Here is a 25899-nt window from a genome sequence, read left to right as displayed (position 1 = left end):
ACAGATTGGCAGATGCATTTATAAGTCATATAGATCCCTTTTAGCTTCATAATGCTCCGTACTGAATTTGTCTACTTTTTTTTAAACAATCCTTCCACTCATTAAAATTGCTGATTGCCACCCGAGGAAAGGACATCCACTAACCATGCACCCCTCCAACACACACACACACAAACATATTGCTGGAGCAGAAGAAACCGAGACAGAGGAATTTTCAGACAGCTTCTCTGAAGCCCTGCAGCGAGGGAACTCTACACATTTGTAATTCGCTGCTTTGTACACTCTTTCCGCGCAGATACCAGCGTGCCGTTTAACAAACGGATCATCTTACCGCCCCGTCAAACACACACATGCACGCACAAAATACAATCAACACCCGCTCGACAAACGCAAATGGAAGGTAATTCAGAAGTGGTAAACATAGATTTATTTTTAAAAAAAACATAAAAGAATATCTGACGATCCTCAATTTTCAAAGTGCAATGAACATTTCTGCCTGTTAAAAATGCCACGTCATATTTGTGTGAGATATATTAATTTAATCCGGTATCAGAGATTTTAATGTATAAATAAAACGGAATTTGTATTCCGTAAAAATGCAGAACGAATCAATAAATGGAAATAATGTAGTTTTAAAATAAGGCATTTCATGTGCCTTTATGTGTAATTTAATGTGAGAACTTTAAAATGTATCGCTGTTTTACTACACGTGTCCACATATATGTAATTTCTTTATTCCATGCTTTCGATTTTTTTTCCTCTCGTTCTCTTTTCTCTTTCTATTCCCACTCCCTACCTCCCTCTCTCCCCTTCCATTATTTTGTTGCTTTTGCGCCACTCCCCCCTTCCCCCCCCCCACTCCATCTCTCTCTCTCTCTCCCCCTACCCTTCTCTTTTTTTGCTCTCTTTCAGGTTGCAGTTCTACCTGGGATGAGTTCAGTTGTGTGTGTTTTGCAGGGCATGGGGGTGTGAATCAGCTGGGAGGAGTATTTGTGAACGGCAGGCCCCTTCCTGACGTGGTGAGACAGCGCATCGTAGAACTTGCACACCAGGGAGTCAGACCCTGTGACATCTCTCGGCAACTGCGGGTCAGCCACGGCTGTGTCAGCAAGATACTGGGCAGGTGAGGGGTGATACTGCCAGAGACAAGGGGCAAACTGAAATTAACGCAGCCAAGAATGAAACAAAAGTTTAATGCTGTGCATAAACCTACACAAACACATGATCCCGGAGCTAATATGAGAAATTGGCTGGTGGCGCCCAGAGGTGAAAGGACCCACACACAACAAAGTCAATTTATGCTCCTACCTAGTTGCACTGATCAAATTCGCACCACCCCTAATGACAATGCCGTTGGCAACGAAAGTTGAATCAATTAGCAGCGGAAATTTACAAAAAAAGGAAACTATTTTAACAACACTTCTATTCGGCAGTGTTATTAAAGTGGGGTGCAGGGTCTAGCAACGACACCACAAACAGTTCAGAGTAAATGATATGGGTAATCCAGAAAGGAGACAAGGTACAAAGACAGACACGCGCTCTTAGGACAAGAAGGTAGCTGGAAAACATCAGTTATGATGCGCCAAATCGTGAGCTGAACGTGAAATGCAACATTTTATGTTTTTTTTTAGCTGGAACGCCTCATTGTGAGCATACTCCAGTGTTAAGTAGATCAGGTCGGCCCCTAACGGAAGAAATCACTTACAAAACAGCAGTCGAATATAACGAGGGTGTTGGGGGAAGGGGGCGGCGTGTGGAGGATTTGTAGCTCGTTGCTAGGGCCTTCGAGTTTGACGTGGTTTATGCAAATGTTCGCAGTTTTAGTGGAACAGGTGGAAATACGGGGTGGACTATATATTTTGTGAGTTTTTTTTTCAAAAGACTCTTCTACCTGCGATTTTAACCCTTGACCATTATTTTGGGGGGTGAGGGGCGGGGGGAGTGGGAGAAAACTAACAGATCCTTTCGAAACAAAAGTCTCCTGACTCAAAACTGACCATTTCCCAAGCAACTACAGAAACAAGTTAAAGAGAAGCTGAGCGTCTAGAGATGATGTCTTGACACCGCTAAAAACAAACTGGAAATTAAAACCTGGGCCCAGATTTGTTGCTACTGATATTTCACTGTGAAGCGAGTCATTTGACAAAAGCTGACGTAGAAAATTTGAGTGACATTGAAATAGGAGTTTCTGAAATTTAAATCTTAAAAGTAAAAATCTTAAAATCGTTGCAAACTGGCCTTTTGAAATAGACTCGTTACCACTTTAATGTTCTTTTAAAACTTGCTTTCTGAAAGTTATTGCATTTAGACGTTAACATTCTCCGAAGAAGTCGTGGGGACATTAGGGAGGAAAACACTTGTGAGAAAATGCTGGTATCACGCTGCGTATTTAGTGTCCCGTAGTCGCTGATTGCATTGCACCCGGAGTGGAAACATTACTGTGGCGTTCTCATTCGGTGGCGCCATTTGGGAATACACATCGCCGGGAGCGGGTGGGGACAAAGTGGCGTCTCTCGTCTTTGTTTATATAACTCCTGATTTTAAAAAAAAGTGCCCAGTCCCTGGATTTTTTTTCCCGGACGCAGGTATTTGTTTACACGGGGGTGTGTTCAGGCCTTGAAACTTTTTGAATCCCCCACTAGGCAGCCCCGAACGAGGAGATCATCACCTGGGCTGAACCTCAGGCACGCTGCCCTGGTCGGCGTGGAGGGTTCCCTTGGTTTAGGTCCATTCAGTTCCTAATCAAATTCATCCCGAGTTCAACCCGCGCTCAGAATTGCAATCTCCATCGCCTTGTCATTTACATTTGACCTCCCTCCCAATTCATAACCCAGACCGTAGAGTGCACAGGGGGAGGCGAATGTTCCCCTTTTCCCCACTTTAATAATGCGGGCAGCTTTTGTCAATGTAACCCGCTTCGGTTGCACAACCCTTTACCGTAAAGACGCACAGAAACTGGGAGGTTAGTGCTCGGTGACAGTGGGATAAAGAAGACTTTTTCTTTGGAATGATTGTTCACTGTAAGGCTTGTGGTTCTCGGTTGCAGATAATGCAGGGGTAATCGTCTTTAGATAAAGGCTCTCGATTTCTACACTGTCCACTACACTTCAAATTCCTAATGTGAACAGAACATACAAGGGTCAAATAGACTTCAGCACGGGCACACACAGAACCGGGGACAGCCATTCCGATATCCCCCACTCCCCGCTCTTCTTTCCCGTTCCCCCTCGGGCGGAAAACGGTCCGTAAATCAACCCAGGAACTTCGGCTCCCTCCGCAGCTAAAGGCAACGTGTCAGCGCGCAATAATGGGGCTAATTTTTGATTTCAAGTCATAACCTTTCTAAAGTTGATACCCCGTTTGAAGAAGAAAATGCCGCAGCGGGCTGCATTAAAAACTTTCTAATCTTTCAGTGAGCTGACTGGTAGAGTAGTTAGAGAGTAGGGAGGACTGTCGCGTAGACAAGTTAATACCTTTGCATACAGATACTGATTTATTTGTGTTCCAGTGTGCCATATTCATTTTATAGGGTTGTAAATAACGAGTGAGGTCGAGTTTTGCTGTCGTTTCCTTAAATTTAATTATATAAGCGATAGAACAATTGTGTAATTAATATCCATGTTTAATGTTGCTGGGCAGAATAGGATATGCAGGTTCTTGTTGATTGCGGGAACGCGGCGCGGGACTGACAGCATCGCTTGCTGAAGTTTTACTTGCCGTATTTTTGTTTTCGCTTTTCTGGTTCGTCTACCCTACCAGATACTATGAGACGGGCAGCATCAAGCCCGGGGTCATCGGCGGCTCGAAGCCGAAAGTGGCGACGCCGAAAGTGGTCGATAAAATCGCGGAGTACAAGCGCCAGAACCCCACGATGTTCGCGTGGGAGATCCGGGACCGACTACTGGCCGAGGGGATCTGTGACAATGACACTGTGCCCAGTGTCAGCTCCATCAACAGGTATAGCGTTAAAACCCGCAGCAGCAGCACAACACCCCCCCCCCCCCCACCCCACTCCCCAGGTTAACTGTGCAAATCGTCATTTATAATACTGTAAAGGGTCAGGAAATAAAACAAAACAGGAGGGAATGTGCCGGTAGCTCAGCGTTATCTCCAGTTATAACGATTAGTCTAGAAAGTAAAGCCTGCTTCATTTGAGATTTGGAATGGCCTTTGAATTCAAGGAAGCGAGGGAAAAATTGACTGAACCGACCGCCGCTGTAAATGTAGATTTGAGCTGAACAGGACAAAACTAGACATTTGGAAAGGCGGGCGGGGGGCGAGAGGCAGGCTTTTTTTATATATCAAGAAAAAAATTAAACTTTAATTTTGGAAGGATATAAGGCGGAGTGCCTCATTGATATAGGACGGAATGTTCTGCCCAGAGGTTTCAAAAAAGAATCAGTTCCCCATTCAATATACAAGTGCAGAAATACTAATCTGGAGATACAGGCAATCAGCTAACAAGATTTGTATATCATTCCTGAAACGTGGGCTCCTAATGGGAGCGTCGTAAATCTATATCAGAGGCGGCGGTCTCACATCTGAACTCACCTGGGATCACAGCGAAACAGGCGGCTATATCAATGAAGGGCAGGTGAACAAGACCCGGATGCCACTGCCCTTTTTCGCTGTTTAATGTAATCGCAAATTGGTGGAAATGTAAACTATTAGGGAGGCTTTAAAAGGACATTGATTTAAAGATTACAGCCTGGGCGGTGCTGTTCCTCAAACCCCCTGAGTTTTGCAGGAGCGAACAGGATAGAGAGAGAGAGAGAGAGCGCCCCTTTCATAACCTCGGAGGAACGGGGCTGGGGCTGGGCGGAGGAATCCGTGCTCTTTTTATTTAGGGAGGGGAAGTCAATTATTTTTTCGCAATAAAATCGGCGGCTTTGGACGATCGGCGAAGGTGAGGGGGAGAGCTGTAATCAGTCAGAGCCCAGGGGCAGATTTTCTTGCAAGGAGAGCGAGATTTTTAATTAGAATTCACAGAAGCTGCTTCTCAAACGCGCACTGGATAAGTCAGGTCTATTAATTATTGCTATTAGTTGGACAAGTTGAAAACTTATTGGACAGAGAAACCAAAAAAAAAATCCACTTCAATCCCCTGGACCTTTATTTTTTTTTACCGGTGTGTATCGTTTCTACTCTCTTCGTTGCTTGACTATTTTCTCTCTCCTCTCTCAGTCTCTCTCTCTCTCTCTCTCCTCCATTTTGTTAATTTTCCGAAGCATTATGAAGGTTTGCTCAGTCCAGGTTAGCGGTTCTGAACTCTTGGAGGAATGCAAAGCTCTTTACGAGTAAATGGAGCTGGGTTGTTGACTGAATGCGCACTTTGTCTGAAGTTCACTTGAGGTCCAGCGATATGAAACCGCACCTTTCCGTTTGCAGTCCTACCTGAAGCACACATGTCGGCACGGACATGCACTGTTCCCCTATAATGCTGATCAGACTGACAACTTTTGTTTGTGCATTTTATTTTAACAAAAAGTAGCCTATTCCCTAACCTCTTGAAATTCACCCCCAGAACAAATCAGCCCGCGTCAGCCGCTCAACTCCCTGAAGTATTGAGGCTGGACAGTGAATTTACTGACATGTTGTAGAAAGCTCCTCCACAGTTATTTTGCGTGCCAGTATCTCCGAGACCATTGCCCTGACACTCATCCTCACTGTGTTAAGTGCCGCGGTGTTGAGCCGACCGCGTTCCCTTCCGTGCGATCCATATCATTAGAATGAGAATTTAAGGGGGAACAAACCCTCTGTGTTTAATGGACACGCGAAGGAGAAAACAAAAGATTTTAGAATTCTTGCCTATAAAACAAAACATTAGCATTTGTGCAACGCCTCTAATTTATCAACTCCCCAAATAACCATCTTGAAGGGAGCTAAATCACTCGCACATGTTGAATTTTTTTGGGGGGAGGAGGGTATTTCTGTACGGAAATATCTAGGGCTGATGGAGGTAGAAATTGGATAGGAGACAGATGAATCCATGCTCTCCAATAACTCAGATATTTTTCTTGGTGGAGAGAACACGGCAGTATTTGTTGCTTTATATGCACCCATCTTATTCTGTGACCGATAATTAGAGGGTGTAATTCGATTAAAGTCAGTTTTGTGTGTGTGTGTGTGTGTAAAGGCTGTCTTGCTGTACCTGGAAGTAGCACTTTCCAGATGTCTAACAGGTGTCTTAAACAGCAGTTCCCCGATATTTTAAAGGAAAGGGATTCTTTGAGTTGAGAGTGAGATTTCCCAGGCCAACCAACGGGTCTCCCCTTACCGGCTTGAGTCACTCATCCATCCCAGGACTTTTGTTCTCCCCCCTCCGCCGGCCTGACCTCGCTACCGGTACCAAACATCCAGCCCAGCCCCGCAACATTGACAAAACATTGCGTTCTGCCCCACTCCCTCGTCTTTATACATTTCCAAACGACCAGGGTGAGATTCCACGATTCAAGAGAGGGAGAGAAAAGTTGAAAAATGAAAGACAGTTCTTGTTTGAAAATAACAACCTGTGATCTTGCGGGTGGAGAGATGAAGAGGCGGTTTTTGGGGAGTGTTTTGGACGACAGATGTGAACTGTTCCCGGACTGTTGTTACCAGCGACACCTTTTACCCGATGGTTGGTAGTATTTACATATGGAGCGTTTAAAGGCAGTATGTTTAACATTAGAGTCTTTAAATAAACGCATGGCAGTCCAATCTCTCGCGAAGGCAATTTGTGTGGATTAATTGCATTACAGCATGTTGGTAAAAGTTTTCGGTTTCAATTAAACCGGAGGGAGAAATCATGTTATCTGCGAGAGCTGTTGTTTAGACAAAAAAAAGCCGCAAAAATAATTAATAGACAATAGGTGCAGGAGTAGGCCATTCTGCCCTTCGAGCCTGCACCACCATTCAATATGATCTTGGCTGATCATCCTTAATCAGTATCCTGTTCCTGCCTTATCTCCATAACCCTTGATTCCACTATCCTTGACAGCTTTATCCAACTCTTTCTTAAATGAATCCAGAGACTGGGCCTCCACTGCCCTCTGGGGCAGAGCATTCCACACAGCCACCACTCTCTGGGTGAAGTAGTTTCTCCTCATCTCTGTCCTAAATGGTCTACCCCGTATTTCTAAGCTCTGTCCTCTGGTTCAGCACTCACCCATCAGCATGTTTCCTGCCTCCAGAGTGTCCAATTAAGTGTATTCCTCCACCCCTCCGCCCCCCCCCTCCGTGTTGCTTTTCAGTATCGCCTTTTAATTCAATATACAGCGATTATCTCAGATCATTACATTGGCAAGTCCACTTTGTAGCTTAAATGCTGTCTCTACATGAATTTTTAAAGATTACAACTAGACAAGGTTTCACTCTGTTGTTGCATTGCAGGCAGGAATAAGAATCAAACGGCTGGTGGCCATTAAAAAAAAACCAAACCCTCCTTTCGATGCTTATTGATTCCGACTCAAAGCAATTTTAATATTTCTTCAGGGAATTTTCCGCAACGGCCAACTCATTAATCCGCCCTTCTAAATTGCTTATTCAATATCCAGGACATGGATTCTGAATAAAGTCGCTGAATTTATGTGGCTGGCGCGAGTCAATAGGTCAAATAACAGTTATGGAGGAATTTGGGAATCCAAATCAAATATTGATACATGTTTTTTTTTGATAAGTCCTGTAGCTTTTGTCGTGTAACCCCAAGGACATTACCAGGGATATTGTGGGCGATATTGTGGCCATTAAAATCAATGACTGTTTGATGTATATCGACTGTTTTATATGAACTCCTACCAGGGATCCCAAGTGTTAGAGGTCAAGCAATAACATGGAGGCGGGGGCGGGGTGGTAAGATTACCTAAAGCGGACTCGCTGCTAAAATGCTCCACACGACTGAAGGGAAAATCGCTGTGATGGCTATGCAGATCTCGAGGGTAATTCCTAAAGGCAGAGTCGGACTGGTGACTTCTGTAGTCAAGACTCCGGGATGGGTTATTCGATTCAAGCTCCCCCCCCCCTCCCCCCGCTTCCCCCAACACGCACACAGACACTGAAGAACAGGGACAGACCCGTGAATCCTCCCATGGTCGACCAGACCTTGAAGAACATTCGTTCATTGTCGAAGCGTCGCGGGCTTAAAGTGGGTACTGAGCACCGGTGCAGTTAGAGATGGGAGACTAAATATCAAATGGAATGAACAAATAGACTGAAAAGAGAAGCAAAAAGGACTATTTGCATTATTTTTAAAAAAAAAAATAACCTATCCCTCCAGCTAATTTGCAGAGCCCAAACTATTTAATTGAGCTGAGGGCGATATCACGAGGACATGTCGAACATTTTAAGTTTTTAAAAAAAATCTATTAACCAGAACTGATCCAAAATCTGTGAGAAATAAGCGTTTTTTATATAGGTCCTTTGTTGTAAATCTCGTTGCTAGAATAAATCTCTACATAAATGTAGCCCTTTTTGAGAAAAAAAATGACTGTGATGCCTCCTGTAGTCGCCTTGCCTTCGTTCAAACGAAAACATTTGCTGGGCGCGGAACGCGCAGACCCCGTTTAAAAAGCCTCGGGAGTGAGCCCCTTTCAAAGTGTCATTAGTACAAACGATGGGAGAACGGCTTGCAAGCAGCATTACAGAACTATTGCATTCCTGTCACAAATAATTTATAGCTTTCCATTTGCATTACTGGCCTTGCAACTAATTCCCAACTTTTCTCCAGCCGCAGATCAATTAAATCACATCCTTTTTCAGCAGGTCTGGGCGCCTCACGCAGCTCTGGCGCTCGGAGTTCTGCCTGGGGAGCCCAGGCTGCCTTACGCGCGAGACAACTAGATTAGACGCGACCAGGTAGAATCAGTCGCCCTGATCATTGAGGTGAATTGATGTGATTTCATGGTTTGTTTGCAGGATCATTCGGACCAAAGTGCAGCAGCCTTTTCATCCCTCACCGGATGGACCCGCCACAGCAGTCACTGCACCAGGCCACACAATAGGTAAGAAAGAAAACAGACCTAAAAAGTAGATGATAACCATCTCATACCGATCTAACCTACACATTTCCCTATCACCAACCAACACTTCTGCTCTACAGTTCACAGCTTACCAGTATTTCTGCTGTTGGCTGCACTGTGTTTTTGTGTGAAATCTTTTTACAGGCCAACACAGCTTTTGTTGTCCATCCCCTATGAATTGCTTGGTATTTTATAATTTGGAGATGCCAGTGTTGGACTGGGGTGTACCAAGTTAAAAATCACACACCAGGTTATATCACCTGATGAAGGAGCGTCGCTCCGAAAGCTAGTGTGCTTCCAATTAAACCTGTTGGACTATAACCTGGTGTTGTGTGATTTTTAACTTGGTATTTTATGGAACAGTTAAACCTTAACCACTTTACAGAGTCACATCTAGCTGAGACAAGGTAAGGTTGGCAGCTTACCCTCTCACATTAGTGAACCGGATAAGGTTTAATGACCATTAATGTCATCATCACATTCCAAATTTATCATTTGAAATCAAATTTCAACAGTTACCATGGTGGGATTTGCAACCATGTCCCGAGAGAATTGACCCTGAGCCTCTGGATTAGCAGCGCAGTGACATAACCATTACACCACCATCTTCCCCAATTGAAGAAGGCTATCATGGCCTCAGATAAGGTGCAGAGGAGATTAGCTAGACAGGTATTAGGGCTACAGGCCATTAGTTACTTGGAGAGATTAGTGAAGATGGGATTGTTTTCCTTAGAGCTAGGTTAAAGGGAGATTTAATCGAGATGTTCAAAATATGAAGGATTTTATTTGAGTCTGTAAGAAGATATTGCTTCCAGAATAATTGGTAGGCAAAAGGTGAGAGTTTTTTTTTATTCAGAGAGTTGTCATAAACAAAAGAGGGCACCTTTATATAGCACCTATCACAAGCGCAGGATATCCCAAGGTATGATATAGTCAATGAATTATTTCTGAATTGTAGTCATGGTTCTATGTCAGCTTATGCACAGCAAAAATCCAAAACCGCAATGTGACAATGATCACCTAAGCAGTTTTTATCATGTTCATAAATATTAATTCGGACAGGAAGAATACCTCCCCAGCTTTTCTTGAGAGTAGAGCTACAGCATTGTGTTCATTCACCTGAGAAGGCAGGCAGGACCTTAGTTTAGCATTTGCAACAGCACATCCCTCTCTTAGCACTGCACTAGAGAGTCAGCCTCACTTTTTACACAAATGTTCTGGAATGGGGCTTGAGCCTATGACCCTATGATTTTGAGACAAGAGAGCTGCCAACCGAACCACAGATAATTTGGGACAGCTGGGCTGAAAAGGCAGAGGAAGCAGATTCAAGAGTCACTTTTAAAAGGGATTTGATAAATACCCCAAAATCTATAGGAGCTAAGGGGGAATAAGAAACAAGTGCACAGTACAAATGAGGTAATCCATTCAAAAGGACAGAATCGTATCTTGTCTGTCTTATGTAACTTTGCCTTTCACTACTAACATTGATCTGAAAATGCATGTTTTTAAAAGCCGTATACATAGGGCAAGAAACTCAATGAGAGCCAGCAATGCTGAATATTTCGTAATATAAACTGCAAAAGTATTATGTAAAATGGTACTAATTCTAAAATCCATAGAAATTCAATTCATTTGTACAAAGAAGATGCATTCAAACCTGTAAAATTGCATTGTTTACAGTTTGTAAAATCAGCCATTACATTTTTAATTTTTAAAATTAGAAGCAATCCATTATTGTATTGTGGTCACCAAAATATCAGAGACTTGTAATCCTATAACACAATTTCAAAACATTTCATTTTCAACAGCTAATCTTGAAGTTCTGTAGTTGTTAAAACATAAGGGCATGTGGAGATCATTTTGCAAGAACAGCAGTGACAGGGATAATCCATTGAATGTAAAACCTTAGTACTGCTGCAGTATGTTAAGTAGTAGTCTGATTTAACAGCTCCGTCAAAGGATGGCACTATTCATAGTGGGGCACTTCCTTCCACACTTTACTGGATCATCAGTTTGGACTGGGGTGGAATTACTATAGGGGTTTACTGGAACCGAGAGACCTGTTCAAGTACATAATTCTTTGAAATTTGCATTACAGGTGGACAGGGTGGTTGAGGCATTTAGCACGCTTGCCTTCATTGTTCAGAACTTTGAGTATAGACATTGGGACTTCATATTGAGAACATCGGTGAGGCATCTTCTGGAGTACTGTGTGCAATTCTGGTCACCGCACTTTCAGAAGGATGTTATTAAATTGGAGGGGCTTCAAAAAACATTTCCTGGAATGTTGCAGGAATGGAGGGCTTGAATTATAAGGAGAGACTGGATAGGCTGGGACTTTTTTCACTGGAGTGTAGGAGATCGAGGGGTGAATGTATAGAGATTTATAAAACCATGAGGGACATAGATTAGGTGAATAGCAAGGGTCTTTTCCCCATATGGGTGTGCAAAAAACCAGGGGCATGTATTTAAGGTGAGAGGAGAAGGTTTTAAAGACAACATGAAGGGCAATTGTTTTTACACAAAGAGTAGTTTGTGTGTGGCATGAACTCCCAGAGGAAGTGATGGATGCAGGAACAGCTACAACATTTAAAAGACACTTGGATAAGTACATGAATAGGAAAAACTAGAGGGATATTGGCCAACGCAGGCAAGTGAGACTAGTTTAGTTTGGGAACATGATTAGCATGGACGAGTCGGGCCAAAAGGTCTCTTTCCAAACTGAATGACTCTAAATCTCTCATTGTAAGTAGCAGATTCTTAGTGGGTTGGTGTAAACAGTTTTTGAGACAATTTCTCTGGTATCTCTGCTTATTGTTTGGAAAACCTCTATGGATATTACTGGGGCACATGCTGCATTTTGAAGTGGATTGTGTGTCATTGCACTCTAACCAGGAGGTGAGATTATCACCAGGTACATTAAGCTACCAAAAATTCTTCTATATCAATGGAGCATTTTCCATTTCTCATACCTTCTGTCATCTCAATTTAAATTCCCAACTAATTGGTAAACACTTGGGAGGTTACTTTGCAAATTCACAATTGTTGTGAAGCAATATCCTTTTTGTATAGTTATTAAATTTTAACACACCCTTCCTGGGATAGCTTCCAATAAAATATCCAATGAAACCAGGTCTGAGTCGATGCCCCTTTACTGTTTTTGAAAAAAAAAGTGGATATTTATTTGGTTTTGACTGAAGTAATATAGTCACATAATCAGCACATAGTGAATATAAAGCCAGGCATTAAGACTCCCATATTGCAATATTAATAGCAGACAATGAAATTTTTAAAAAAATGCAGATGCTGGAAATCTGAAACACCATCAGAAGTGACTTCTCTTTTTATAATTGCTGAGTTTCTCCAGCATTTGCAGTTTGACTTAATTGCAACAATTTGTTTGAGGAGAGATTTTTAGATCACAAAGCTTGGGACTGTGAAAACTCAGTCCTAGTTCCTCAAAGCTCAGAGGACACTTGCCACAGAGCTCATTGCAAGCACGGCTGTGCAGAAGTTGTGGATATATTGGATAGTTAAACATTCCTCAAGTAGGAGCCTAAATGTTGTGCCAGTGGGCTATCCCACAATTGGAGGCCATCACAGCCAAGCCTGCACCCGTCTGACCCAATGCACAGAACCCTGACTTTGCATTCCTCTTTCAGCCATAGAATGAGAGGATAGATTGTGGGACATCCAACCTGCCTTGTCTGAGGTCAGTTAACTCAGGACAGACCTGATGTCAATGCTGAGACCACGTCCAAGTGGTCTCAGCTTTGCATTAGGTAGAAAATTCACTTAGTAGGCCTGTGAGAGATGCTTGTACTTTGAGGAGTTCAGAGTCAGCACAGCCAGGTATAATGGGAGTTTGCTGTCTGGATAGGGAGACATTCTTTACGGATGCAATGAGGACTTGTCAAAGTTGAAGCTGGGGATCCAACTGCTTTCTATTTGGTTTCACAGAAAGTCCTCCTATGAGGAAGCTTTGTAGGTTATCTTGGCTTGGGTGATTGGTGCAATTCTACAGTTACAACACGGTGAGACACCGTGTATGCACTCCCGCATAATGGAGCAGTTACTGATGACAAGATCACATAGATCTAGTTGAACAATACAGGCCTGAAATTGTAGACAGGAGGCTGATTGTCTCCCCTATCAGTCACACTGCTGTTATTAGTCACATTGTACAATGCATTTTATATAGGTTACACATAAGTACTTAGATGCAAATACATATACATGCACATGTACATATGTATGTGGTACAAACATACAAAGAAACACAACACAAATTTAACTCATTCGTGGTGAATGAATGTTTCTTTTTAACTAAGGCATTAGAATACTGTGCTTGCGTAACATTGTTTGCATGTTCACTTACTGATATTAGCGAATGTCACTTCATATCTTTGATTTGCACAGTACATTTTAAGACTGAGCCAATCAAATGAGGTTGAGGCTTGTCAGCAGCCTCAGTGGCATTTTGGCATCATTCATTGGGGAGAGGGGTACCCTCAGAGACAATTAGCTGAAGGGACAACGTCCTGGCCTATACTGATGTCCCATTGTTCCTTGCCTCAGGAGGGATAGGACACCAGCTAACCCATGTTTTATCCCTTGCCTGGAGCAATAACAAGTAAAACAAACGTCTGTTTAATGGTAGCTCTGTCACCTAACCCTTGCTACTGCTGGCGCTAAGCTGCATTTGGCCGTTCAAAGTTATCACTGATTCCACTTAGCAGCTCCTGTTCTTGGTGAGGTGTTCTGCAAGATGTGTTCACTACGAGTGACTGTTAGAGGGCATCGGACATAGTAAGCAGACAATACTACCATGGAATGATAATATCTGTATGTGGATGTGCTGAAAGAGGGGTGGGCTGATACAGTATCGTGTTCAACTATTTCAATGATATGCATTTGCACTCTGCCATGCACCAGTTGTGATCCAGATAATTGTTGGCTTTTAATTAATTATTAATAATTTTGTAATTATATTTTTCTCAGCTTCTTGACACCATTGAGTGTGGTAGCACTCTGTGACATAATTTAAACTTAAGTAAAACCATTGTAGTTGCAACTTTAATCAAGGTGAATTGTGACTGGGACATCTTTCACTGATCAAAGTTTGTGAGAAGATTTGTAGCTCGGGTGCTCGTTGTTGTGGTGCTGTTCGCCGAGCTGGGAATTTGTGTTGCAGACGTTTCGTCCCCTGTCTAGGTGACATCCTCAGTGCTTGGGAGTTTCCTGTGAAGCGCTTCTGTGATCTTTCCTCCGGCATTTGTAGTGGGTTGAATCTGTCACTTCCAGTTGTCAGTTCCAGCTATCCGTTGCAGTGGCCGGTATATTGGGTCCAGGTCGATGTGCTTATTGATTGAATCTGTGGATGAGTGCCATGCCTCTAGGAATTCCCTGGCTGTTCTCTGTTTGGCTTGTCCTATAATAGTAGTGTTGTCCCAGTCGAATTCATGTTGCTTGTCATCTGCATGTGTGGCTACTAAGGATAGCTGGTCGTGTCGTTTCGTGGCCATGAAATGACACGACCAGCTATCCTTAGTAGCTACACACGCAGATGACAAGCAACATGAATTCGACTGGGACAACACTACTATTATAGGGCAAGCCAAACAGAGAACAGCCAGGAAACTCCTCGAGGCATGGCACTCATCCACTGATTCAATCAATAAGCACATCGACCTGGACCCAATATACCGGCCACTGCAACGGACAGCTGGAAATGACAACTGGAAGTGACAGATTCAACCCACTACAAATGCCGGAGGAAAGATCACAGAAGCGCTTCACAGGAGGCTCCCAATCACTGAGGATGTCACCTGGACAGGGGCCGAAACGTCTGCAACACAAATTCCCAGCTCGGCGAACAGAACCACAACATCTTTCACTGAGCTAGTATGTGAAAATCCTCAAAACAAAACCAAAGTTATTCATTGCCAATTTCAATGTGTTTTCAACCAGAGTTATCTTGAAAAGGAAGTGGTCCATTCTCCAGGTTTCTTCTGTTGACCACCACTCTACTCACTCCCATGAGTTTCTCCATCCTTGACATACTGGCTAATAATGCTGGACCACACTTTCACAGGCATCAGTGACCCTCTGTCACCTCGGGAAGTGAAGTGAGCCAGATGGTTAATTACAATGCTTTCAGCTATGCAGTGCACGTTCACTGCTAATTCATCATAGCCAAATACTTGATCAGTGTTTGGATAATCAATGGAAGACTGGGTCCCCCAACTCGAGATACCCTATATTTAGCCTTTGATCCTTGAAGAGGTTTTAGTGTGTGGAGAGAGGCATGAGGCTGAAAAAGGTTAATGGACACGCGTGGCTACATGGATAAGGTGCTGAAGGACCTTTGGAGCTCTTGATATTATGACCATTGAGGGAAAAATGCTTCATCCATAAACATGGGATTCCTTTAAGAACTGCTGCTTTTAACATCCTTATAAGGATCACGACATGCAGTAAATCCAATCATCCCTTTGAAGGCAATAATATAGCATTTGACTCAAGCCAGTTTATTGTCAGAGAGTGAATGTACAGTCTGAAATTAGACACTTCTTTTTTATTTACAACTTTTTATTTTCCCAATTTTGTCTCCCCATTCCCACCAGATATTTCCTCTCACTGGGCTGCAGATCTTTTGGGAACCAGCTGCCCTCCAATACCTTGCTCGAGAGGCCTTTATTCACGTCTGAACCTTGACAGTGAGTATTGGCCAGCTATTCATCCCTGGAAGGTATCACAGCTGATTTTTTAAAAAATGGGTTGCAGGATATGGAGGTCTCTGTCTGGGCTTGCATTATTGCCCTTGAGAAAGTGGTAGTGAGCAGCCTTCTTGAATTGCTGCTTTCTGTGTATGGTTTGGGTACTCCGTCAGTACCATTTGGGAGGGAAGTCCAGGATTTTCGAAGAATGGTGAAGGGATGGCAAATTAAATTTCAGTCAGGTTATTAAGGAACCGGGAGGAGAATTTGCAGGTAGTGGTATTCTTATGCATTTGTCCCTTTTGTTCTCAAGGTTGTAGAGATTGTGGGTTTGGGATGTGCACTTGAAAGACCCTTAAAGATTTCCTGCCTTGCATCTTGTAAATGGTAGATAGGGCAGACATATTGCATTGTTGATGAAGGGAGTGAATGTTTCAGGATGGTTTGTCAAACAAGTAGGTTACTATGCCATGGATGTAGTTGAGTTTTTTTGAGTGTTACTGGATCTGCACCCATCTAGGCAAGGGGATTGTTCAATCATAATCCTGACTTGTGCCTCGTAGATGGTGGACAAGCTTTGGAAAGTCAGAGGGCGAGTCATTCACCACAGAATTCCCAGACTCTGACCTGCTCCTGCAGCCACAATATTTATGTAGCTGGTCCAGATCAATTTCTGGAACCCCAGGATATCAATGGTGGTAGAATTCCGCAATGTTAATGCCTTTGAAAGTCAAAGGGACAAGGTCAAGTCCTCCATTATTAGAGATAGTCATTACCTAACACTTTGAGCTGTCCAAGTGTTACTTGCCACTTACCAGCCTTATTGCCTAGGTCTTGCTGCTCCATAATCCAGGATCTGAATCCAATCTCATCCCATTCACACTGCATGCATTTACTGATAGAAGTCACAGGATGGCAATCTAGAGTGGGGGCCTGGGATGATATTTATCCCCCTCTCTCCTTAACTTGGCAATGTTGAGAGAAATTGAAGCCCTCCAACACTGCCTAATTAACCATCAGTTAGTGCAGACAAGGAGTAGAAGTTGAAAATCTCTGACCTCTTTGAATTATTGTTAAATCAGGAAATGCCTTAACACACTTGACAATAGGTGAATTAGATTTGGTTATACTCCATGCTGATTAATCTCTGGCTAAGTGGGTTTTAAGAATGTTGTTCATGACCATTGCAAACGCAGTTAGTTTTGCCCAAGCCGGCTGGTGAGAATAACAGGTTAAGTTGTTGAATGCACTGTGAAACACAACTTTAAATAAAAATATCGATTTCTTTCAGTCCCAAGCACAAACTCTCCGCCTGTGTCCTCAGCATCCAACGATCCCGTGGGATCGTACTCCATCAACGGCATTCTGGGCATTCCACGATCGAATGGCGAGGCCAAGAGGAAACGAGATGAAGGTAAGAGGGAAACACGATCCATCTTTTTGTACTGTCACCTGTAGGGCAGCTAGTGTTTCTGGCACAGTGTCTGCATGCTATCCATCTGCTCTCTAATCATCTTCTAGTTTACATAGGATTTGAGCTGTTGGCTGCAGCAAGGCTGCAGATGGGGTTTGATGTTTTTTATAAAATTTGGTTCTGCAATTGGGTTTGTGTAATGTGATCGGTTAAGGGTGTTATTCATTAAGAGTGCACATTTGGACATAAGTGCCGGGGCCTTTAGTCCTCGCGATGGAAATTACAAGCTCATGCCACTGTATGGCCTTCCAGTGCTGGGTGGTAGTGGCAACTTATACGTTTAAAGAGGTGAATGTTTTCTGTTGGTGTTTTGTGTGGATAGCTTGCACACGTCAAGAAGGAGTTAAGTGTATTCCCTGCCTTGTGTGGAGATCCGTCCGTTTGGTTGGTGCAGTCTTTGTTTTGATGGAGCAACAAGGTATTATTTCAGTGGTGTTAACCTTTTGGGCGCTCGAAGGTTATGCCAAGTGCTGAGCAATTTTTATTTCTGTTGGAATTGAAAAAGGGATTTCTCCTTGACCTTCTAAGTGTAAATTTCATAGAAAATGATCACAAATTATGTTACGTATTTCATTAATCTCATGAATGGCATAAAATTACCCAAGGCAAGTACGGAAGGACAAAATTATCCTGCTCCTAATCACCTTCCAATTATTCCAACTGGAAATGGACATTGGAAGACATGATCAGGCCTGGTGTTGCCCATATTTGATAGCCTGCTGACACTCACTGCCAACACTTACGCACAAAGAATGGGCAGTCGAGTGATGTATTGGAGGACATTTAGTGTGAGTTAAGCCAACTGCTGAACACGAGCCAGTTCCTTCAATTCAGGAGATTAAAGTTTGCAATTTTGGAAAATTGACGTATTTTGTGAACTGTTGGTGTTCTACCCCTGTATTCTCTTGTTAGTGGAAAATTCCTTCCTTCAAATTCAGAGTTTAGAGGGAGTCTCATAGTTTCAGCGGTGAGGTTGCTGTTGGTTTCAAAGGGTTAAATCTTCTCTATTACATTTTATTGAGAAATTCAGGTGAAGGAACAAGTGTCCCTGTCAAGGCTAAAAGGGGAAGGGAGACAAGACTCAGGATTTCTCAAAAAATGAAGCATCTGACTTCACACTTGGATTTGAGAATGGCCTTTGGGGAAAGAGGATGTGATTTAGAGGGCTAAGAAAAACTTGTGGCTGGTATTTACCAGGAAAATGCATGAAATAAAGGAGGGTGTTTGATGTCACATGAAGAAACCTTGTTTGTACTTATTTATGAATGCCATTGCAACCACCCCTGCTATTTTCTCAGGCTGTTGATAGATGTTTTGATCAAAGATTATTTGCAATGTGTGTCAAAAAGCATGGAAGAAATGTTTTCAGAAATAATAATTTCTGATTTTTATAATTTGATTTATGTATCCTTGTTACATAAGAAAATAATTTTCCTTTTGGGTGCTGTCTTATTTTGAACTAAGTCAATTATGACTTAGACAAAGCTTGTGCTGTATTTAAAATATAGACAACCTGATGCTGGTATAAGTCTGTATGGTCTAGCAGGGTTAATCATAATATTAAAACATTGCGCATTCGTGCTTGTGACAGTGCTGGTACATTTAAAGTGACAAGGTATTTAAGATAGCTTGATTCTCACAGGGAAGAATATCGCACTCACAATCTGACACCTCCCAGTCAGCTAGCAATGCCCATTTTAAACTTTCCATCCAAACTTTCATTCCCTTCATGGGATTCGCCCCTCCCTATCTCTTGTGACCTCCATCAGGCTCGCAAATCATTGGGAGCTTAGAATTCTGTCCATTCTACGCATCCCTGATTTCCACTGACACTTCTTTGAAGGCTGTGCCTTCAACCACTTGTGCCTACTCTCTGGAATTCCCTCCCTGGACCCTTTTTGTTTCTCTCTCTTAATAGTCCTTCCCCAATAGCACTGTTAGAGTACCTACACCACATGTTACATTTCAAGAAACCGCTTGACCACTGCCTTTTCAAGGGCAATTAGAAATAGGCACTAGAAGCTGGTCTTTCCTGTGATACCCACATAGAACATCGAACATTACAGCACAGTACAGGTCCTTCAGCCCTCGATGTTGCGCCGATTTCTGGAACTAATCTGAAGATTATCTGAGTAAAGGAACTACCTGACATTTCATTAAAGAAATTTTTAAAAATTCTTCTCTCCTCCATTAAGGTGCAACTTATATCGGACTTACTTGACCAGATTATGATTACTCTTCCTAATATTTTAGATGGCTTAATCTCAAATGTTGTTTGATGAAGTACCTCAGGATGCTTGATTATATTAAATGCACATATAAATGTGAGTTGTTGTTGTAATGGCTTCAGCTACAAGAACCCTGTATCCCCACAGTCAGGTATAACATTTGCAGGCTGTTGTTACTGCTGTATTTTGCTAGTCTGACCAGGTTCTGCCCAGTGTAATCATCCCATTATAGTCAATGTTGGCATCGCTATTCACTTGCCTCATTCAGACTGAGATTTTCCTTGCCTCCAAATGGTGAGGCCTAGTACAGAGTTAGCTGCAATGCTCCCTGCAGTCATTACCTTGTCCTGTAAAGGATGGTAGCTTGGCTAAGGTACCAGGGGGAGCAGAATGTGAGAATAAGTGGGGGTGGGGTTGGGTGGGTGGTGAAGAGGTTTGGAGGTAGATGGGGGGGGTAGGAGGCCAGTTGTTGAGTCATAATGAAGAAAGGATCACAGGAGGAAAGAAACTTTCCAATTTCCTTACAGCATTGACAGCAGAAGGGTCAAAATCAGGCCTTACCCAATGAAGAGAATAGGTGGGGCAATAAAGGGACTCCGAGGGGAAGGTGGTGGACAACATTGGTGGGGGTAGGGGGGTGTGTGGGTGTTGGGGGGAGGGGTGGAGAGGAGGAAGTAGCTGAAAGGGATAGCTGAGGCGTTCTATTTCAAATAACTGGCTGTGTGGTTCCTTATTCAACAAGCACCTAGGCCACAAAAAAACACAAGCTTTCTTATGCAGATTGTATAATGAATTCCCTGAAGATTCTATTCAGCCTCGTTCCCCCTTCCCCCAGCCCATACCCAACCGAGCGGAACACCGACCAATCAACCTCACCATCACCACCACCCCCGAAAAAAAATAAAAATCTGGCTTCTCTTTCTGTGAAGTTTATTAATTGAGTCAATGAAGTGCCTATTGAACACAACCAGGGGTTCCCACTCATAGGCCTGACCTACACTTTTGTCACTGTTGTCTTATACAATTAATCTTGGATGAAATGATTAAGAAGAGTTAGGATAATTACATGTCAAGATGATGTAGCAAGCCACCCAGGTCAGCCACGGAAAGCACCACTGATGTGTTAAGATGCTTTTACTCCATTTCTAAGAGAGAAGGCAGAAGAAATGATTTTTTTGCCTGGAGCCTTACAGATTATAGACTCACTGCACACAGCACAGCTCTCCATTTTAATTTTATTGAATAAACATTATTATAAGTAGAAAAAAATACAAAAATCAATCAATTCCGACACATTCATACAGTACAACAAATGAGCTGTATATGAGCCTGACGCCGAGGCAGGGTTGAGTGCTATTATATGATTACAGAGCCACTGAACTTTCACATTGCACAGAGAAAATTAAAAAGAGAGAGAGAGAGAGAGCGTGGAATTGCAAATAAATGAAAATTAAACCCGAGAGTTTTAAAACTGCCAACAATCAAGCCAGGGGACGCTGTGTGTCTATGAGGCAGAAGACCAGCTGTATTTGGCAGTCAAACTTGTCCTTTTTACAAAGTGGAATCCAGTCAAAATGCCTGTCCTAATCCCTTTCCCTGCTGGATTGAGAGTGTGACTCCAACAAAGCCTCCCCCCCCCAGGAACACTCACTGTATGGACATTACAAGTTATTAGTGAGAGGTTATGGTGATAGTTACAAGTTTTCCACCAGTACAGGTGGACACTGACAGAGGATATCCTGCATCAACGAGTGAACACATCTTCACTTTGGAACACTTCACTTACCGTGATCTAAAAGCAAGATGGCCACAGATAGAGCAATCGCCACCTGGCAATATGTTTTTGTTTCCTGTTCACAAATACTTTGATTCACCCTGGCTAGGAGGCGTGAGGCAGTTGTGGGGTGGTGGGGGGGCGGGGAGGTGAGGATGGGGGGGTGGAGTGGAAAAAGATGGGATGGGGGAGAAAACTGGTAAAAGCTAATAAAATGTGTCAAAGAATTAAAATTTGCCAGCCATTGTTACAATTATGCTTACACAAATAATGATCTGAATATATTCTAATGCACCCGTGTTTCCAATAACATATATTCACACAGAGACAAATTGCTGCTCACTGCAGACTGACCCTCACAAATCTGATATTAGAAAGACTGGAAACTTAATACACTCCATGGAAGTGGATGGAAGGGCCCAGATATCAGACTGGCTTCCCTTCATTATCTCCCCGTTTCCCACAATCGTCTGAGGATCTCCTCTCCATTGATCCATTAAAAACCATTGCGTTGTCTCTTGCACTTTCACCCCTGTTCAGGCACTGGGAGGTAAAACTCACCTTTTGCAAGCTGCAAAATAAGCAAGACCTGGTTACCACCAGGAGTATAGTGGGGCAATCCAATGGATTGTATGGTTGGTGCACCCTTCAAAGCTAACTTGAGTGCACCAGCATGTTAACACTTTTGTTACACCCCGTGTTTCTAATAAACACACACCCACTGTTGTGTGACACATTTGGGGCACAAGTTGCAACTGAATTGGAAAGGCTTTGCAGGTTTGTTTTTTGGGGAAAAAAAAGCTCCTTTCAAATGGGATTTTCTTCGCAGCCATCGTTTCAACATCTCCGCTGAGGGTTAGGCGATGTGTATGGATGTAACTGCCCAGAACATTCATTTGCTGCAGTTTGTTAGTGAAATGTTGCCATTTATTCAGCAAGGTGAGGTTACTCACTGTGTAACAGTATGGAGTTGCAGTTTAATTGTCAGAGTGAAGGTTATTATGCGCTATTACTAAATTAACAGGCTGAAGATTACTTATTGTGTACCTGTGTTGAGTTTCTAATGTAACTACTCAGGATGAGGTTTACCATTAAACAAGAGGCTATCTGATAGAAATAGCTTGGAAGCTGATTCTTGTTCACATGAAATTACTCCACAGTCCCCAAGGAGTTAAAACTCAGAAGGTGAATATTCAAGGCAGGGCAAACATTTTTGATTTGATTTATTTTGTCACATGTACCTAGGTACAGGGAAAAGTGAAAACCTTGTCATTTATTTGTTCCAGAAATGGAGGAGGTGGGTGGAGATGCACTCTGACATGGGCAGGGTGGGTGTTAGAGGGAAGTCAGGTGATAAGGTCTTCAGAATTACATCCAGTCAAAGTCCAACCTCCCAAGTTTCAAGCGACGTTGAGCTGGCAAGTACCTCTTCTTGTTGGCTCTGCACTTGCCTGTTTTGCAAAGAATTCCACTTGCCAAGGCCAAACCCTTCTTCAGTTCAACTCGAGCAAAAATCTGGCAGGGGTAGATGCTGCTCACTCACATAAAAGACCATAGCAAAGAAAGAGCAGAGTTGAGCAAAATTGGCTTCCAACCAGTTCAAGGTCAACAGTGACTCTGGTTGGGCCCATACCTTGGCCTGTCCCCTTCCAGTCAAACAATCTGTTATCCATTGCTATTAATTTAGACACAAATAAATAATTATGGGCAGGATGGAAGTCTCTGCTTTAGCCCTTGCTCTTTTTTTTTCTTCCTGGTTACTGGAGTGGGAGATTAATCTTTAATTCTTAGAAACTTCAGGACAGGCTTGGAGCTTTGGAACCCTACACCAGTCCTAATGAGTTAGCAGCCAGTATTAATTCAAACCAGCATGCCTTTATAGATTGACACAAACTTTGTGTTTTTACGATTGCACAGAATCTCTTTTTAATCAGTAAGGTCAATCTCTCCTACATCTTTCCACCTGTTCCTTGGTGATTATTGTTTTGATTTTTTTTTTCCTTTTGGTTCCTGCTTATTTGGAAACTTAGGAAATCAAATATCTTGAGATGACACCGAAGTTTAGCAAGACCCAAACAACCCGCAGAACCTCAGAAAGGTTACTATAGAAACTGTATGAATCACGCTGCCTGTTAAGTCACCTCTCATTAAAGCATGTTTTTGTGTGCCTATAAAGGATCGTGTTGTGAGGAATGCAGTGTAGTTCCATTAAAACTCCAGGAGTCATTCACAGTCAGCCCAATCACTTCCTCCTTTTTATTGGGAAATCAGCACTTTTTTTCAAAAAAAGAAAACAAACTTTTTTCAGCCACAATAGATTGAAAGCTGCCGTAATTAAACGGAGTTTTGTCAGACCTACTGGGTACTGATCATTCTAATCTTCCTGCCACGGTTAGGATAAACCCTTTGTTTTTCTTTTTTTTAAAACCTTTCTTCTGAAGAAATTGACTCCTTGCTGGGGCTACAATTGCACAGGCTGCCATGCCCTATTGGCCATTAGTCACATTGGAAATGAACATCACAAGCTGTTCGACTGCAGGGTGCATCATAGCTGAGCCCAATCCCACCACCATTCAATGTTCAAATGCAGCACAGTGGTCAGAATGGAAAACACTAACTGGATTCTTTTTTTTTTGATGTTCCTAAACCGGGGCACCAAACCCAACTGTGGAGCCTGAGTCAATTAACCTACATTGAAGCATTCAAGCAGCAGTCTTGTTGTTTAATATCACAGAGAGGTAATGGTGTTGTGGTAATGTCATTGGATTAATAATCTACAGATCTAAGCTAATGTTGTGGGGTCATGGGTTTGAATCTCACAAGGGCAGATGATGAAATTTGAATTCAACATTGAGCAATTTGGAATTTAAAGCTACTCTTAATGGCAATCACGTAACCATTACCATAAAAACCCACCTGAGGGTGCTTGTGTCAAAGTGACAGTGTCCCTACTTTGAGCCAGGAGCCCTAGGTTCCAGTCCAACTTGCTCAAATGGGTGTATCATGACATTTCTGAGCAGGTTGATTAGAAAGTATCGACAAACCCCATCTGAATGACAAATGTGCTTGAGGGAATGAAATTTGCCATTCTTCCCTGGTCTGGCCTACATGTGACTCCAGACTCACAGTGAGTTGGCTGACCATTATCTGCCCTCCGAAATGGCCCAGAGCCTCAATGAATTCAAGAATTGATTTGGCAATAAATGCTGGCATTGACAATGATGCCGACATCACATAGAGTCATACAGCATGGAAACAGACTCTTCAGTTGAAACAGTCCATGCTGAACATAATCCCAAACTAAACTATACCTACCTGCCTGCTCCTAGCCCATATCCCTTCAAACCTTTCCTATTCATATGCTTCCCAAATGTCTTTTAAACATTGTAACTGTACTCATATCAATCACTTCCTTTGGAAGTTAATTCCACATGCGAATCACCATCTTTGAAAAAAAAATTATCCTTCATGTCTTTTTAAAATTTATCTCCTCTCATCTTAAAAATATGTCTCCTATTTTGGAATTCTCTATCCTAGAGAAAAGAGACCTACCATTAATCAACCACCTTGACCTCAGCTTTCCTTTGTTTCACTTTTACAATTTATTGAATGAAGCTAATTTTTATTCAGCACTTCTCATATCAAAGTATTATTTTGCACAATTATACCTTAAAGTGGCGTGGTCATTATCACCTCGATCAGTTTAACAATTCAACAGCCTTGCTTTGAGGCTCAAACACCGATCCACTGGTCCAAGCACTGGAGTGACCGAACTGTACCACACTGATTGAGCTGTGGAGACTAAGGCTGAATGCTCCTCAATTCCAAAGTTAAGATCTGCTCATTTGCTGCCGGTATTTCCTTGCTACCCAAATTGATATAAAGAATGAAATCATTTTTATTTCAACGCATTTTCATCCAAACGATATTCAAGTTGGCATGGAGAATGTTGTCAGGAAAGAGCAGAGTTGAACATTTTAAGAGACGATTTGGTAGTCAGAAGGTGAGAAAGCAGGATTTTTAATTACCTTCTTACTGTTCCTAAAAAAAAATTCTTAAGTGTTCACTCTCTGACAATACAGAGTAAATGCCCTTCAGTATCAACAATGGAGCCTCAACAATGGTGTGGTTATACTGGAATACAAGAAAATCACAATTAATGAAGGTCATTTAATTCATCCATCCAAGAAAATCATACACTGTCCCCTTTGCATAATTCAATTATTTCAGAATTGATTCAGAGGTTTTTTTGTCTTCACTGCGCTCTGTGTGGGAATCCATTGCAAGTGTTGGTTCCCCTTTTAGTGTGACATTGATCTTAAATTTGACCTTTATTCACTTCATCCTGTCTCTCTCATCGTCCTCACCTCATAATTCAGCTTAAAGTAATTTTCTGGACTCCCCTTTTCTGTCCTTGTGTCGGGTTAAGAACAATGAAGCATATACATTAAAGAATGGCACTGGATTATACATGCCAGGGTCCACATGCACCTTGTGGAGAGACTACTGAATTATACACAGCAGAAAATATACTCTGTGATAGGAATACGGACTATGTACACTGCAGTAAGCTTATTGCAATATGTACATAGAGATGATTTTTGCAGTGTGTAGACTGGAATTTGGGTTTTGGGGTTGGCAGATTACAGCAGAGCCTAATAATCAAATATTGAAAATTGAGCTGTTTCTAATAACTTGAATTAAACAA

General features: G+C 42.4%; 1 protein-coding gene across 11 annotated transcripts in view; it reads left to right on the top strand.

Moving 5' to 3' along the window:
• Nucleotides 1–25899, top strand: part of LOC140484573 (paired box protein Pax-2-like) — a 239859-nt gene that overhangs the window by 13240 nt on the left and 200720 nt on the right. For 4 of the 11 annotated variants that reach the window (XM_072583007.1, XM_072583009.1, XM_072583008.1 and 1 more), the window contains exons 2-6: nt 913–1123; nt 3760–3957; nt 8893–8978; nt 15623–15715; nt 17007–17129. In XM_072583007.1, coding sequence (XP_072439108.1) covers nt 913–1123; nt 3760–3957; nt 8893–8978; nt 15623–15715; nt 17007–17129 — 711 coding nt within the window. The remainder of the gene's footprint in view (nt 1–912; nt 1124–3759; nt 3958–8892; nt 8979–15622; nt 15716–17006; nt 17130–25899) is intronic. The other 7 variants (XM_072583013.1, XM_072583014.1, XM_072583015.1 and 4 more) reach the window with 3 other exon arrangements.

Source organism: Chiloscyllium punctatum, chromosome 13, assembly GCF_047496795.1.
Source record: "Chiloscyllium punctatum isolate Juve2018m chromosome 13, sChiPun1.3, whole genome shotgun sequence".
NCBI lineage: Eukaryota > Metazoa > Chordata > Chondrichthyes > Orectolobiformes > Hemiscylliidae > Chiloscyllium > Chiloscyllium punctatum.
Note: the sequence above shows the minus strand (reverse complement) of the source record. Positions and strands in the feature narration are given on the sequence as shown.